At 46.0% G+C, this 15,067-nt stretch overlaps 1 protein-coding gene across 1 annotated transcript; it reads left to right on the forward strand.

Annotated features, from left to right (window-relative positions):
• The first annotated feature begins 211 nt into the window (after positions 1 to 211).
• Positions 212 to 14,930, forward strand: rftn2 (raftlin family member 2). The gene is made up of 9 exons (XM_071926388.2): positions 212 to 459; positions 8,749 to 8,929; positions 10,031 to 10,139; positions 10,926 to 11,100; positions 12,186 to 12,404; positions 13,523 to 13,629; positions 14,123 to 14,226; positions 14,397 to 14,478; positions 14,727 to 14,930. Exons 1-9 carry the CDS (start codon positions 321 to 323, stop codon positions 14,928 to 14,930), a joined length of 1,320 nt encoding a protein of 439 aa, XP_071782489.2. The 5' UTR covers positions 212 to 320.
• Positions 14,931 to 15,067: the final 137 nt, after the last annotated feature.

The following is a 15,067-nucleotide window of genomic DNA, read 5'->3' on the forward strand; positions in this document are numbered from 1 at the left end:
TAAAACTTTTCTCCAGGGAGCGCTCCTCCTCTCCACGCTTCAGACCTGCGGCCACTCCAGCGGGAGCGCTTTGCCCAAACCTCCGCTGCGTTAAATCATCCTGACCCGCGCTTCTGCTCATAAGTAGGTGGGCTTTCGCGATTCGGCATTACCGCTGATTATCCGTGACCGCTCTGAGGGATTAACGACGCGGACCGAGGAGGATGGAGCCATCCCGTTAAAGTTGAAAGCACAAGGGAAGCTGTGTCTGTCGGCGGCAGAGCGGCTCCTCCGGTGCTCCCCACCGCGCTGTGCGAGCGGCTGTCCCCGCCTCAGAGGCCATGGGCTGCGGCTTGCGGAAACTGGAAGACCCGGAGGACAGCAGCCCCGGGAAGATTTACTCCACCTTGAAGAGACCGCAAGTGGAGACCAAAACGGATACCGTGTACGAGTACGTGCTGCTCGACTTCAGCTTGGAAGGTAGGGGATGATGATGATGATGATGATGATATTGATATTGAAAATGCAATAAATATCAGTACTCCCTAACGAAAACTCACTATAATATTCCTATAATATTCCTATATGGTCTCCTATATGGAGTTTATAGTGTCCTTATCGTACTTTATTGTGTTTTTTTATACCCTATGATATCACTATAATATCCATATACTACTCCTATGTATACTGGTGATACTGGTATTGTAAAATCCAATTTACTATGGAATTACTTTTGTAAGGGCAATGACACTATATGGACCAGACAGGATGCAGTTAGTGTCCATATCAGCCTGTTTTCAATGTAGTTCTGTTAATGCTTTTTTTTCAACAATGGAACTATTTTGCCCATTCAAAATATGACTCACTACACGTGTGAGCTGCATGTAGTACTGGACTTTTCCTAGCAACAGAGCCGTTATTTCAGCCTATCTAGAAATAGGTCAGAGAGTAGCCCTTCTTCCCTTGACACACACACACACACACACACACACACACACCCCTTCCCATGTGTTAGGCCTATGAAGCAAAACACCCCTACCAGAGAAAAACACACCTGCTGTGATATGGAATGTAATTTGAATATGCAGGATAATCTCAGATGGCCCCGGTTGCCATTTTTGAAGGATAATCCCTCCATTGGGGCCTCTGACTGGCTGTTTTGACTGTGACCTATTTGGAAGGAAATGGCGATTAAGTTGTGAATGGGAGCCTACCATGTAAACAGCAGGCCGACGTGATAATGATGGAGGGAAGCACTGATTTGTAAATTAGGGGGTCAGAGAAGTAAATTACAGACACCGCCTTCTAATGACTTTGGGACTGTGACCAGCAGGCAGAATGGAGCCTGGGCAGAGGGGTCCCATCGTGTCGATTCACCTCGGAACAACATACTGGGACGCAGTTGGTTTGCCCCTGATGGAGACAGAGGGTGCTATCCAGTCCATATGGTGGATGGACAGCACTCTCCCTCTCTCTACCACTGCTGTCAGTCTAATAACTCTGTCTATCCCAAGGGATTTGGCTGAAATGTCGGATTCCTATGCGTGAGCAGCAAGGTATTCAACAATATTCCACAGTACGATGGTAAAAAAAAGTGTTAAACTTGATCAGTTCAGGGCCTAAATGTAGTGCATTTAGTCTTGAAAGGTGCCTTGTTAAAACAGAGGGGTATTCTTGTCCCCCACCAGTAAAAGGCCCATGACCCACACAGCAGTCGATGCAGCAGCCAGTTGTGGGAAGTTAAGGCCGTCTGACTCTTTCTGCCTGTCATCAGCAGGGAGTCATGGGTTCTGCTCTCAGCCAGCCTCATAATCACAGTGAATCATAGTGGCTGGCACTGCCAAAGACAACCACAGTGATGCCAGTCTGCAGCAGTCATATGCAGTCTGCTGATAGTTTGGTTTTAGAGGCATTCCCCAGAGGCATTTCTTTGGTTTAACAAGACTACAAAGTGTTTGCTTTATTAAGTCTTAAGTTTATCTTTTCATAGTGTCTGACTTGGTCCAAAAAAGAAGTGAAACTAACGTTATTGCAGCTCTTTGTTGATTCAGTCACGTTTCCTATTGCCAGCGGACAACGTGGGTTTGGGCGTCAGACTATTGGAGTTTATTGGACTAAGTTTTAATTCTAATAAGCAGATTTGTAAACAAATAATCTTATTTCCAGACTTCAGACTTGTACTGTTAGAGTTATTCAATTCACTGTCGGTGAGTACGATTGTGGCTTGTTTATTAGTATTATCACATTATTTGCCAAATCTCAACAAAATTAAAAATGTCTTGAAAACATTCTTAGAGGTGACCACCAAAAAGCCAATCAGTTTCATTAGATGTGTGTTTCCCTGGCTATTTTCCAGCCTTTCTCACTTCAAACGAGCCCCTCCAGGGTTCACTTGGCGGTCTGAAGCCACCTCTCTCAGAGGGACCAGGGAGAGGGTATTTGATGTGCACCCAAGTTCACTGGGGTTTTATCTCAGCTCCCCAAAGGAGCTCAACCAAGGAGATCAAAGGCCCACAGATTGATTGAACAGCGCCAAACAAGGGAGGTGTGAAAGTACACTGAAATGATGTGTTAATATTAAAGGAAAAAAACAACCTAAAACACTTAAACAGCTATTGGTGATATGTCTTGCATTCCTGGGTCCAATTTGTTGTTTGGTGGTGAATTTTTCTTATTTCTGTGGATAACTGGCCAAACGCAGACGACATGATGCCATGTTGAGATATTTCTAGTTAAATTTCACAATAATACATTTTAATAATTATGTACTGCTCAGTAAAGAACAGACATGATTTGTTATAAATGATTTGCTGAACTGCAAATGAATGAATGAATGAACTGCTACAAACTGAGGAACTGAAGTGTCCGACGCCTGACTCACTGATCTGAATGTGCCTCTTGATGATCACAGCGACTTGGCAACAGCACTGCGGTTAAAAACTATACATATTTACTGTATATCAAAGACAAATTGCTTTTGCTTCTTCAGACTGATTTCAATCTGGTGAACTTGGGTGAACTTGCCCTTTGATAAAAAGCCAGTTTAAAGAGGAGTGAAGAGCCAGTAGTAGTCTGCTTTAGGGCATGTATCGTTTTGGAGCGTTAATAAGCACATGTGTCAGTACGCTCCATTCCTGAGCAGCACCTGGCCCGCAGATGCCTGACAGTCAAGAGTCGTCCATATATCTTCTTGTTGTGGAACTTACTGAACGGTCTGCCTCCACTGGGTTGGGTAGGTGTGGTGCGCCGTGCCTTCCTCTACTGCAAATGTCGATTCTCCTTATGGCGCAGCGGCGATGCCGGCTTCAGTAGTAAGGTCTTCTCAAACATCACTGCATCTCTAAGTCAGCTCAGGTCATCGTGATGATGATGGACTGTCTCCAACCCCTCCTGCACTTTCAGAGCCACATGTTCATCCAAACAAACAGATTCTAAAGATGCTGTATCAGCTTTGCCGTACTGTTCACATGCAGTTTTTCATGCAATGTTAATGGGATCAAACAGCAGTTGGCAAGCAGGTCTGCAGGTCGGTGGCCAAAAAATCCACAGGCTGACTTGATGATGAAGTGAGGTGCAGCCAGTCAGTGGTATGGGATGTCCATGAGGGAGAAGGCATTGTCCCTAGTTCAGCTGTGATAGACCACTCAGGTTATGGGGACTGGGTGGCAGTGAATATGAAAGAGAGAGAAATCGGTCTGACTTTGGACAGCAGCCAAGCTGCACTAGTTAGCTAATGCCTTTATTGTTTTCAGCTTCCTCCCAACCTAGTCGGTACAAAGGGATCTTAAAGACTGAATTTCTGATCGTTTACCCGCTGTCTCCCGGCAGCCATTGATTACTGTCCAGGCCATGCAGCCGGATGGTAATACTGATAACTCTCTGTACTTTGGATCTGGTTGATTGTGGATAATATCACCGCTGAATAAATGAGGTTTTGGTGTTAGCTGATAGATGACTGCTGGGTCTACCGTGAGGAGATTAGCTCCCCAGCTCACCCCACCCCGCTCCTTGAAACGACGGAGCGTTTCTGGGACACACACACACAGTGACTGTCACACGTTCAGCTCTCACTGTCATCTCATTCACTCTCGAACTCTCTCACACACACACATGTACACCAGCCCCCATCCGTCTCCCAGCCCTGTGCCCAGTAGCAGTAGTCCTCCCAGTCAGCTTGGCCTCCTTTTAGACGCCCATTACTCCTACTGAGAGCGGAGACTGGAGCCAGGGGCAGGCAGCACATCAAAGTACCTAATGGCTAATGCTTCCCCCAAGCTGATTGCTGCTCGCTGGGTCCATAGCCCACTAGTGAGGTGTGTGTGTGAGAGAGAGAGAGAGAGAGAGAGAGAGAGAGAGAGAGAGAGAGAGAGAGAGAGAGAGAGAGAGAGAGAGAGAGAGAGAGAGAGAGAGAGAGAGAGAGAGAGAGAGAGAGAGAGAGAGAGAGAGAGAGAGAGAGAGAGAGAGAGAGAGAGAGAGAGAGAGAGAGAGAGAGAGAGAGAGAGAGAGAGAGAGAGAGAGAGAGACAAGTTCTGAAACTTTAAAGAGGGATTCATACTTTGCCACATCTTCTGGGGTATCCATCTGTTCTTTCCATGGTGTGCTGCACACATTGTTTTCTTACTTGTTCAGCTCCCTCCAGTGAACATAACGGCCATTGCTTTCGGTGATTCAGCCACTTCACACCTCCCGTTCACATCTTTCTGAGCCTATTTATTCAGCAGTCATAGGGAAACGCTCATTAAACTTTTGAACCTCACCCATTTTTCCAGTGTTTTGACAAATTTCGATTTTGCAATTTGCACATCATGTAGCTCTACAAGCACAATTTCTCTGTGAAGAAAAATGGTACGAACCTGCGAAGACAACAAACAAACAAAGTGTTTTTCTTCTTCTGACAAATGACTTGACAGTAAAGTATGAATCTAGCCTAAATGCTTCAAACAGAGAAATAGTGCTGGCCTGTATTTCACTACAAGGGAACCGGTGCCATGCGTGGAGTCATTGAACTCAAAGGGGGGCGATGACGGGAATAAAGGATGATTCGAACGGGGGCAAAGAGATGGCAGGTCAGGAGATGAATAAATGGGAGGATGCGCAGGGATTTGCGGATGGAGAGATGGCTTAACCTGAAGTGAAGTGTGTTCATTAGTAGCTGGATGGATGGAGGAAGGGATGGATGGATGAAATGAAGGATGAGGGGATTGAGGGATGAGTTGCAGCCTTCCCCCAGTCCGCCGAGAGATAGTGACTGATTTGTTCCAAGGTTGTTTGTGATGATGATGCCTACCTAGGTCTTAGTATACTGTCCTGTCTGCCTGTACTCGACCATATTTATTTCATTCCAGGGGTGAGTGCTGCAATCTTCCATAATCTCTGTCTAATCTGGGAGTCTAGTGGCCTACGATGGATTATTTCAGATTAAAGTCACTATTTCGATTATTAAATTTGGAGGAGACTGCAAGGGCAGAGCAAGGCGGCACAGACCTGAACTTCACCCTAAACACACTGTGGATAATCGATTTGCCCTGAACCTGATTCCCTCGTTGCCTGACTTCAAAGGACTCTTGATTGGCATAATGTGCCTAATGTTGAGCTAATGTAATGTAATGATCTGCTGACAGAGATGGCCACATTAGTAGGTTAAGTGCCTCCTCTAATCATATTAGGATTAGCTTTTCCTCTCGTTCTGTCTGTCTGTCTCTCTGTCTCTCCTCGGTCTTTCTTGAGTGAGCGCTCCATATTGAAAACAGTGCATCGTTTTTCTCTCTGTTTTCCTTTCTGCCACCTTCATTCCTGCTCGTTTTTTTCCCCCCCTAATAGTGTTACTGTTCTTTCCTTTGCTCCAGTTGCCAAGCAGCTTTCTCCTTTTCACACCCTCACAAGCTCTCCCTTTCACACATGGGCTCTCTGGCTCATAAAATCTATCTTGTAACCCCTTCTTTGGCTCTGCCCACCCCTTCTTGGGAGCTCATTCCCCCACCCCCACCCCCCACCCCCACCCCCCACCCATCCCCTCTTTCCCTCCCTCCGCCCCGCTTTCTCAGCTCGGTCGCCCCTCTCTTTGCCCTCAGTTGTTGCTCGGCTCCGCTCTTCCTCTTGTTTTTTTACCCCTCCTACCAGTTCCCACCTTCCGATACCATGCATCCCCCTCTACTACTTCTCTTCCCCTTTTCCCCCCTTTTCCAATGCTCCCTTCTTCCTCTCCTCCTCCTCTCCTCCTCCTCTCTTTTGCTCCCACACAGCACTGAACAGAGGCCTCAGTGTGTGGGTTGACGGGGGCGAGTGGCAGCAGGAGGGGAGGGGTGTGGGTGTGTGTGTGTGTGTGTTAGAGGGGACTGAAAACAGGGGAGGAGAAGAGCAAAAAGCGGCAACAAAAGCCCTGGTTAGAGGTGTGTGTGTGTGTGTGTGTGTGAATGACATCACAGTCCTCCTGGGAGCCATTAGTGGCGGTGTAGTTGTCTGTCTCGCCGTCCTGAGGTGTGACCCACCGTACACACTGATCCTGCCAGTTTCCAACAAATACTTGACTTCAATGGGCTCTTTTTAAAAGTTGCCCATCCTCTACTAACTTTGGTTATTTGTGTTCACCAGCTACAGCATGTTTTCCTGTGTCTAATGTAAATACACCTGGAGGACTTTACAGTGTTTGGACCCAAAGAGCTGGCCGTAAACCTGAGTTGTGTGTTCCCAGTCCCTGGTTTATTAGTTTCACTGGTTCTGGTGGTCTTTAGTCTCATAATGCAGCCAGCCAACCAGCCCATTCACACCCTGCAGTGGTCTCAGCTGTGTACTGGTCTCACTGGTCTCAGGGGTGTTTGTGTGTGAGAATGTGGGGGTTGCAGTGAGGAATGCTCTCTCTCGCTCTCGCTCTCTCACTCTCTCTTGCTCTCTCTCTCTCTCTCTCTCTTGCTCTCGCTCTCTTGCTCTGTCTCTATCTCGCTCTCTGTAAAATGCCATTTTTGTGTGTTGAAAACTTGGAATGCGTTAAGTATGTTTTATGTATTTTTTGTCCTCACACACTGTGTTTGTGTGTGTGTGTGTGTGTGTGTGTGCCTGTGTGTGTGTATGTGTGTGTGTGTGTGTGTGTGTGTGGGGCACACAGCCAGCCCCTCTGTGAACAGCCCCTCTTTGTGGACACAGGAAGTATGGTGATGGTCACAGGGATTGCTAGCCAGAGCCGTGAGAAAAGCAACAGCACTCCGCAAACAACACAAGACTCAACCAGCACACAAACAACTCCGTAACACCTCACTCTTTACTCCTCTAAGCATTAAACAAATGAATAACAAGTGAACAGAAATCAGATCTACAATATGACAGTATTAGAAAATGTTCCACTCTGATATTACTTCTTTAATAATGCATTGATTGATCACACAAACTGTGTCACAGCAGCATGAAGATTATGCCCAGAGCAGCTAAACACAGCGTGTGTGTGTGTGTGTGTGTGTGTGTGTGTGTGTGTGTGTGCCCTAGTCTCAGAACCACACCTTTCCCCTGGCACAGAGAACCGGTCCCACCACATCACACACCACAGCTGGAGCAGCAGCACTAAAAATATACATTATGTGTGTGTGTGTGTGTGTGTGTGTGTGTGTGTGCATGCGTATATAGAAACGTTACGTAAGCACGCGGTGATGTGGTGTTTCCCTCAACATGCCTGGGTTTGTGGTTTCATTATGGGTTTCTCGGAAGAGGCAGACCTCAGATCAGCCTTTGGACGCATCAAAGCCGGTGCTTTGGAAACACTAACTGACCCAGGATATTGAATCCCTCAGACAAAGAAGCATATACTGTACGTCTGTTTTAAGCTCTCAGATGAGCAAAGTTTTCACATTGCAGTATCTATAATTGGTAGATAGTGGTGTGGACATTCATATTATAAGACAGTAGATGCAATTATACGAATTAAATGCAGTCTTACATGGTTCTGTCTGTGAAGGCTTACTTTATAGTGAGTTACAACTTCAGTTATGGTGATTATTGCTTCACCGGATATTTCATTCATAAGTGATGGATAGGTGGATGGAAGATGGAGGGGGCGGGGCAGAGAGAGAGCTGTCAGCCCGTTAGATGTGTGTTAAAATGCCGTAAAATGCCTCCTGCCCTGGTTTTTACTGTGCTGTTGCAGTGATGACATGTTGCGGTGAAGAGTGTTTTCCCTGCTGTAATACATGACTGAGACTGAATGAATGGTACGCTTCATCATCATCTGCAGACCTTGTGTGTGTGTGTGTGTGTGTCTGTGTCCCTTCCTCTCTCCGCTAGCGACAAGGGAATAGGAATGGTAAAGTCATTATGCAGCAGAATCAGACCTTTACAGAAACTCCCCCAGCTAGGCCCTGATCCACCAACAAGCTACTAAATCTAAAATGATTCATGGGTTTTAGCGAGTTGTTGAAATTTTTACGCTGTCAGTTAGAAGATCCGGTCTTTCCAGTTATGTTAAGATCTGTTGTATCTGTCTATGATCTGGGTTATATTTCATTTTCATGCAGCCAGAGGGCAACACAGCAAGCCACATTATGAGTCTTCACCTGTTGGATTGCATCCCTTTTTATGCCTCCCTATCGATCTGCTGTAGTCACTAAGAAACTGTAGGATTTTTAGTAAGTCCTTGTTGATTTAGGCTGATAAGACGGGTGTATTTTTACATAAAAATCTTACCTACTGCAGGTTTAATGTTTTTCAAATGCAATTTACTGACTTGCTCTGCCTCTCTCTCCATCTTCCACCCCTTCTCTCTATCCCACCCCTCCATCCATGCAGGTAGCCGTCCTACGGTGCAGTATGTGGCTTCTCTGTGCGAGCTGCCCCAGGCCCTGCAGCCCTACTACACCCAGGGCTACGTCCTGACCGCCCTGCACCCCATCATCCTGTCTGTGGGGCGAACCCGCTCCCTGCCCTTCAGCCTGCTGTACCGCGCCATCCTGGCACGACCCAGACCCAGGTACACACACACACACACACACACACACACACACACACATACATGTTTAGACTAGTGAAGGCCTTCTTTGACTACATTCATTCCCTAACTTAATCCTCATTTTAACCTTAAACTAAAGATCAAGCCATAACCCTAAACCCTTAAAGAAGGCAAAATGTCCTCACTTTGAAGGATTTTCCTCATCCTTCTATCCTTGCGAGGACATCTGGCCCTCATACGTCTAGACATACAAGAACACACACATACACACACAACCTGTCTGTGACTCCTCTGCCACAGCCGCCCCTCACACACCCGCCTAGCCTCCGTGCGCACACATTCGCTCACATGCTCACTCTCTAGTAAATAGATGAATGATAGATGAAGTCAGTTTCATATTTAATGCGGAGCCCCAGTAGGAGGTCAGACTGGCGTGCCTGGAAGGGGGGGCGCTGCTCTAGACGATGTTTTGGTTTGGCTCGGTCCTTGTGCCTATAGGCAAACACCAGGATTGCCATTGGCTAGGAATTTACCCTGACGACAGTGTTCCCTCAGCAGCCAATGGAATCCAAGCATCTCTCTTGAAAGGTTTGATAGGTTGGGGTCGTACAACTATGATAATAATTTTATAAGATGACTGTGGTGATCGTGGTGAATAGGTGATGTTAATGATTGCAGTTTTATTGTGCTAAATGAATATTGAACAACAGGGAAATAACCTGTGTGACCGCATTCTTTTGTTTTGCAGAAGCCGACTCTCTTTCATACTGAAAAAGCGAATGTGTTGGCTGTGTGGAAACTATTGTAGCCTAAATTGTTGTTTACCCTTTGTGTAATTGCTTAGAAGGTAGCCGGTAGCCGCCTCATGCTGAGCCAATGAATGATTTATGGGTTGGTGTCTGCAACTGAGTGACAATAACAAATGAACTATGAACTCTCCAGCTGGAGTTCAATAGAGTTGGTGCTACTAACCCAGCAATTCCCCACTGATGTGAATATAATAGCTAACAATCAAAGCCATCTCAAACGGTCTGTAATGTATTTATAACAGTTATTGCCATATTGATGCTGATGTTGGTGTGTTTTTGTGTGTGTGCGTGTGTGTGTGTGTGTGTCTTCCAGTAAGCAGACGATGTCCATGTGTCACAGTGTGCCAATGCTGAGGGTGGAGGAGTGGCCTTTACCTGGAGATTCACTGACTGGAGACACTGTCAGAGCCCTCATCGACAGGGTCAGTCGTGTTATTTACTGCAGCTCAGAAACCCTCAAGTTGAAAAATGTTATCTAGTCTAATCAAGTCATGTTTATTTATATAGCCCTTTATCACAAGCATGTCTCAAAGGGCTTAACACACCATCATATACATGTCATATACATACTACATCACTATATACCATAGGCAAAAGCAAGGCAAACTTTATTTATATAGCACATTTCATACACATGCACAATTTTATGTGCTTCACATAAAACGCAAAAAATACATAGTTTGTCAGGTAAAATGACATTATCAATTCATAAAATTACATTAAAAAAAAAGAATATATATACCATAGTACATCATATACCATACTACACACAAATACACTCATGCCTATGGGCAATTAAGGGTCTTCAATTCACCTATCTGATGTTCATTGCACAGTATTACATCCTCTAAAATGTTACTGCTTTGTAAACAAGTACTGATTGTCAAAATCCGAAAAGCAAAGGTTTAGGCCAAGGTGTGAAATAAAAACTTTTAATAGAACTTTCACTTCCTTGTATGAATTAGATACTGCTCAATAAAGTACAGACATGATTTGTAGTAAATGATTTTCTGTACACATTGACAAAGTCTGATAACATACTGGCTTAGAGGAGTGAAGTGTCTCACTGACTGACCTGAATTTGCCTCTTGATGATGGGAACATATCACATTCAATAGTGGGTTTGACTTATACTCTCCTGCATTGCCTTGTATAAATTATGCTGAGCAAGACAATTTGGTTTACACTGGGTGGGGTCTGTCTGGCAGGTGAACAGCAGTGCCCGAGGGGGCGTTCGATTCGTGGGCTCCGTCCTCCAGCAGGTGAGTGGGGTCAGCAACGGCAGGGTGAACAGTCCGAAGAGGGGCTGTCGCTCGCCCCCACGCACCCCTCCTCGTACCCCACCGGGGGACAGGGAGCTGGAGGAGAACACCTACAGCCCAGGTGAGATATTCTCTCCTCTTCTCCCTTTAACATCAATAAATCTTTACCACATTCATTTTGAGACATTAGTATAATTATTGTAAGTTAAACGAATGAGAGCAGCCTCTACACTGCATTTTACATTGTGTGCCACTGGGTCAGATTTCATGGGAAATCAGCTGGATTGATTTACAGCACAAAACAGGAAGAGAGCGCTGATCTTTCAGTGCAAACAGAGCTAAAGCTTTAAGAGTTTCTCGCAATGGCAGAAAAATCACTTCCAACATCTCTTGTTCTCTGACTGAAGAAGCAACATCCTCTTTGTGACGGGTTTTATGGGAAATGTGGTCTTCATTTCGCAAAACACTAGCACTAACAATACCTCTGGCATGAGATAAGATGATGAGATAAAACTTAATGAATCCCTGTGGGGATATTGGGTAAATAAAGACAGAGGCCACCAATCGTTTCCAACCTGGTCTCATCTGTTTACCGTAACCAAGGTAACACGATAGACTTGACAGTGATATATTGATGTTTGAAAATGCCACATGTAGCTTTAATTCTCTTGGAAAGGACAAATTCCAGCAATACTTGCAGTACTGAGAACAATGATTTTTAATAAAATTATTGTACATGGTTGTTACTAATAAAAGTCATTCTTCTAAATACTGCAAATGTTGCTTGAATTTCTTTTTCCCAGTGTTATCTGCCAATTCCATGCACCTTGCTAGAGGGGGGAAGTTGTACCACAGTACCATTTCAACATGTTTAATTGTCTCATACCTGGGGCTTTGAGTCTGGCCTCAGTGGGGCAGCTGTCTCTTTGCCTACTCACTAGGGATTAATTTTTCCCCAAAATATCCTATTTTCAATCCCGGGATTAAAACCCTCCTCTCTCGTTTTCTGAGGCAGAGCAATAAATGCTTTATTTCAACCCATGTCTCTGGGAAATCCTGGTATTAACTCACCCATTCACGCTCATACACCCTTCACTTTTTGTTTTTACCTCACAAATCTTTCTCACCGGCTGCCAAGGGAAGATCCCGCACTCCAGTCTTTGTTTCTAATCTTTCTCTCCCCTCATTCTTCCTCTCTCCTTCCAGACCTCCGGCTGCTGGTCTTCTTCCACTCCTGGGCCCCGGGCTGCGCTCCTCTGGACTCCCTGGCCTGTCAGTACCACCAGGGGGCGCTCTCCATGCGCGTCTCCAGGAAGGGCCAGGTGGTCAGCGCGCTGGAGGCCGACTGGCTGGAGCTGACCGCCGCCTACTACCGCAAAGGCTGGTCGCTGGTGGACTCCTTCGTCTACTGGGACACGCCTAAAGGTAGTTTCCATGTCCCACTGACTGTCTGAAACCATCCCGACCTGCCAGTATAGCCATAGTACAGCTAGAACTTTCATTGCCAGTGTAGACGCAGAGGGAATAACCATCATATCAGGATACAACAGGACACCCAGTCCACTGATGAACAGCTGCATCACCGCTGATCCAGCTCAGACTCTATATCATATAATAATCCTATAGACGGCCTTTCCTTTAGCATATAATACTCCTATAGCCTTTCTTTCCCAGCAGGCTTAGAAAGTAATCAGCAGTGTTTGTGTGTGATAGTTGATGTATGAAGAGTTCACCAAAGAGCCAAGAGAAATGAGATGTCCCATGCCTTTTTATAGGGAGACAGGGTGGGATTAGCGAGAGGGAGAGAGAGGGAGAGAGAGGGATTAGGAACACTTTGTCCGCCCTCGACCCATCACCATATTCACAAATCTGCCTCCACCGCTGCCATTCTTTCTCTCTCTGCTCATTATTCCGCTCGTTGCGGTTTTTGCGTTTTCTCATAAAAAGTTCAGAGTCTGGTTGGGACACCACACACACACACACACAAGCACGATCAGTCACTTCCTGTTTTGGCTGTCCCCCCCTGTCTCTCCCACTGCATCTATATTTGGAACTGTCTTCCTGACCTTAGCGACCCCACTTCCTCTTCCACCATGGACTGGCAGCCATCCACATCATCTGTAGATATCTGATGCCTGGAATTATAGAAATATACACACACTCTTACATGTACTGCAACAATAACCCCCCCTACTACACACTCGGTCTTTCTTATTCTAACTGCTTGCACACATGCACTCATGAGCGCATGGGAACTCACATGCACACACACACACACACACACACACACACACGACCTACCCTACTTCTTCAAACTAGTTCATTGCCATCTCAATGACATTCTCTCCCCCTTAGCAGAATCTTTCTGCTCCCTCTTTGAAGATTTATTATATATTGGTCTTTTGTTGCCTGGCAGTGTCATGAATTTGGTGAATGTTGGAATAGTTATTGTCTACTCTTCTGACCCAATCATCATTATGACCCCATGTTAGTCTATGATATGATTTTCTGTGCATGCTTTAGTGATTTTGTGTGTGTTTCAGGTGAGCCAGTGCCCAGGTCACTGGAGGGATTATTTGTCTATGAGGAGAGAAGCACCTCCCCTCCTGCCAACGACACTATTGTTGTGGAGCAGTGGACTGTCATCGAGGTCAGTAAGGGATTCAGCATGTGTGTGTGTGTGTGTGTGTGTGTGTGTGTGTGTGCGTCTAATAATGATTGTGCATGACCTCATTTGCAGGAAAACAACTTAATGTGGAATTGAAAGAGTGCTGAATTCAGTAGGCAGTGTGATTTGTTCAAAGGAGAGTGGGTAGTCCATTTTATTCTTTTATTTAGACTGTGGGGGCGTAGAGAGGGAGACATATGTGGTTCCAGTTGGAGGACTGAACCACTCCACTCTGTCTGGGCACAATAACTCTTTACTTAATGGCTTGTGAAATGGGTACTGGTCCCAAAAAAACTCAACTTCTATCAAAAACTCCACCCCATTCGGGACAATTCAATCATTCTGCTTACTTTCCTTCATCAAGATGTATAACTGGTGGCACAGCTAGACATTTCGGCCTCTTGTCTCATTCAGTAGCTGCCTTATCTATCGCTGGCCCTAATGTGTGTGTGTGTGTGTGTGTGTGCGCGCCTAGGGCTCCAATGTGAAAACAGACTACGGGCCCCTCCTTCACACTCTGGCTGAGTTTGGATGGCTGCTCACATGCATACTACCCACACCCATCATCCGACACGACAGGTAACACACACATCCACACACACTGCATCCACACAGGTATCTATCTAAAATGTCTTGGAAAATTGACAAAGCACTTCTGGTCATTTCATGCTTGCATACTGTTAAAAGATTAGGATTTTTCTTTATGTATTTTCCATAGGCTAACTGTCCTTCTGTGTTTGTCTGTCTAGTGATGGGAACCTGGCCACCAAGCAGGTGGTGTTTCTGCAGAGGCCAGTCAAAAGCCATGCAGCAGGACAACAGAGGAACCAGGTAAGATGAAGATGGAGTGATGGATGGAGTGATGGATGGAGTGATGGATAGAGTGATGGATGGATGGATGGATCAGCCTCCCCTCACTAGAAATCTTCAGTAGTAGCAGTAACAGGGAAAAGCTATTTATGGGACTCTACTGCTCCCTGTGGGACAAAGTTGAAACTGCACTTCATTGTGCTGCAAGCTGAACTGGATTCCTTGTCTGTTTCTCTGACCCATCTCTCTATCGATCTCCTTGTCAGCAGGCTGTGTCTGTACACAGTGAGGTGTCCAGTCGCTCGGTGAGTCGCGGAGTGGCCAGCCCCGTCCCCCCCGAGGAGCTGTCCCCTACTACCGGAGGCATCGGGGGCTTCCCGGTGTTCGGAGGGGGGTACCCCAGCGCCTTGTCCCACCTGGAGGAAGGGGGCTTTGAGCAGGAGGAGGGGAAGGCGGAGGTGACCTGCATGTAGACACCCTGCCCTGCATCTCAGCTTTCCCCCTTGACTTAAACATTGGCAGATGGCTGGAGAGAATATCCGAGGCAAAGAATGGGAACTCAGGGTGGCAGGACAGACTATTAAGAAGACCACATCTGCACTGTAGGTCC

The sequence above is a fragment of the Centroberyx gerrardi genome, chromosome 10 (assembly GCF_048128805.1).
Source record: "Centroberyx gerrardi isolate f3 chromosome 10, fCenGer3.hap1.cur.20231027, whole genome shotgun sequence".
Taxonomy (NCBI): domain Eukaryota; kingdom Metazoa; phylum Chordata; class Actinopteri; order Beryciformes; family Berycidae; genus Centroberyx; species Centroberyx gerrardi.

Bases quoted from the DNA above. Each gene is read 5' to 3' on its own strand.
- rftn2 (XM_071926388.2), top strand. From the start codon at position 321: ATGGGCTGCGGCTTGCGGAAACTGGAAGACCCGGAGGACAGCAGCCCC. The intron at 460-8,748 runs GTAGGGGATGAT...CCATCCATGCAG, and splicing joins GCTCGACTTCAGCTTGGAAG to GTAGCCGTCCTACGGTGCAG. The intron at 11,101-12,185 runs GTGAGATATTCT...CTCTCCTTCCAG, and splicing joins GGAGAACACCTACAGCCCAG to ACCTCCGGCTGCTGGTCTTC.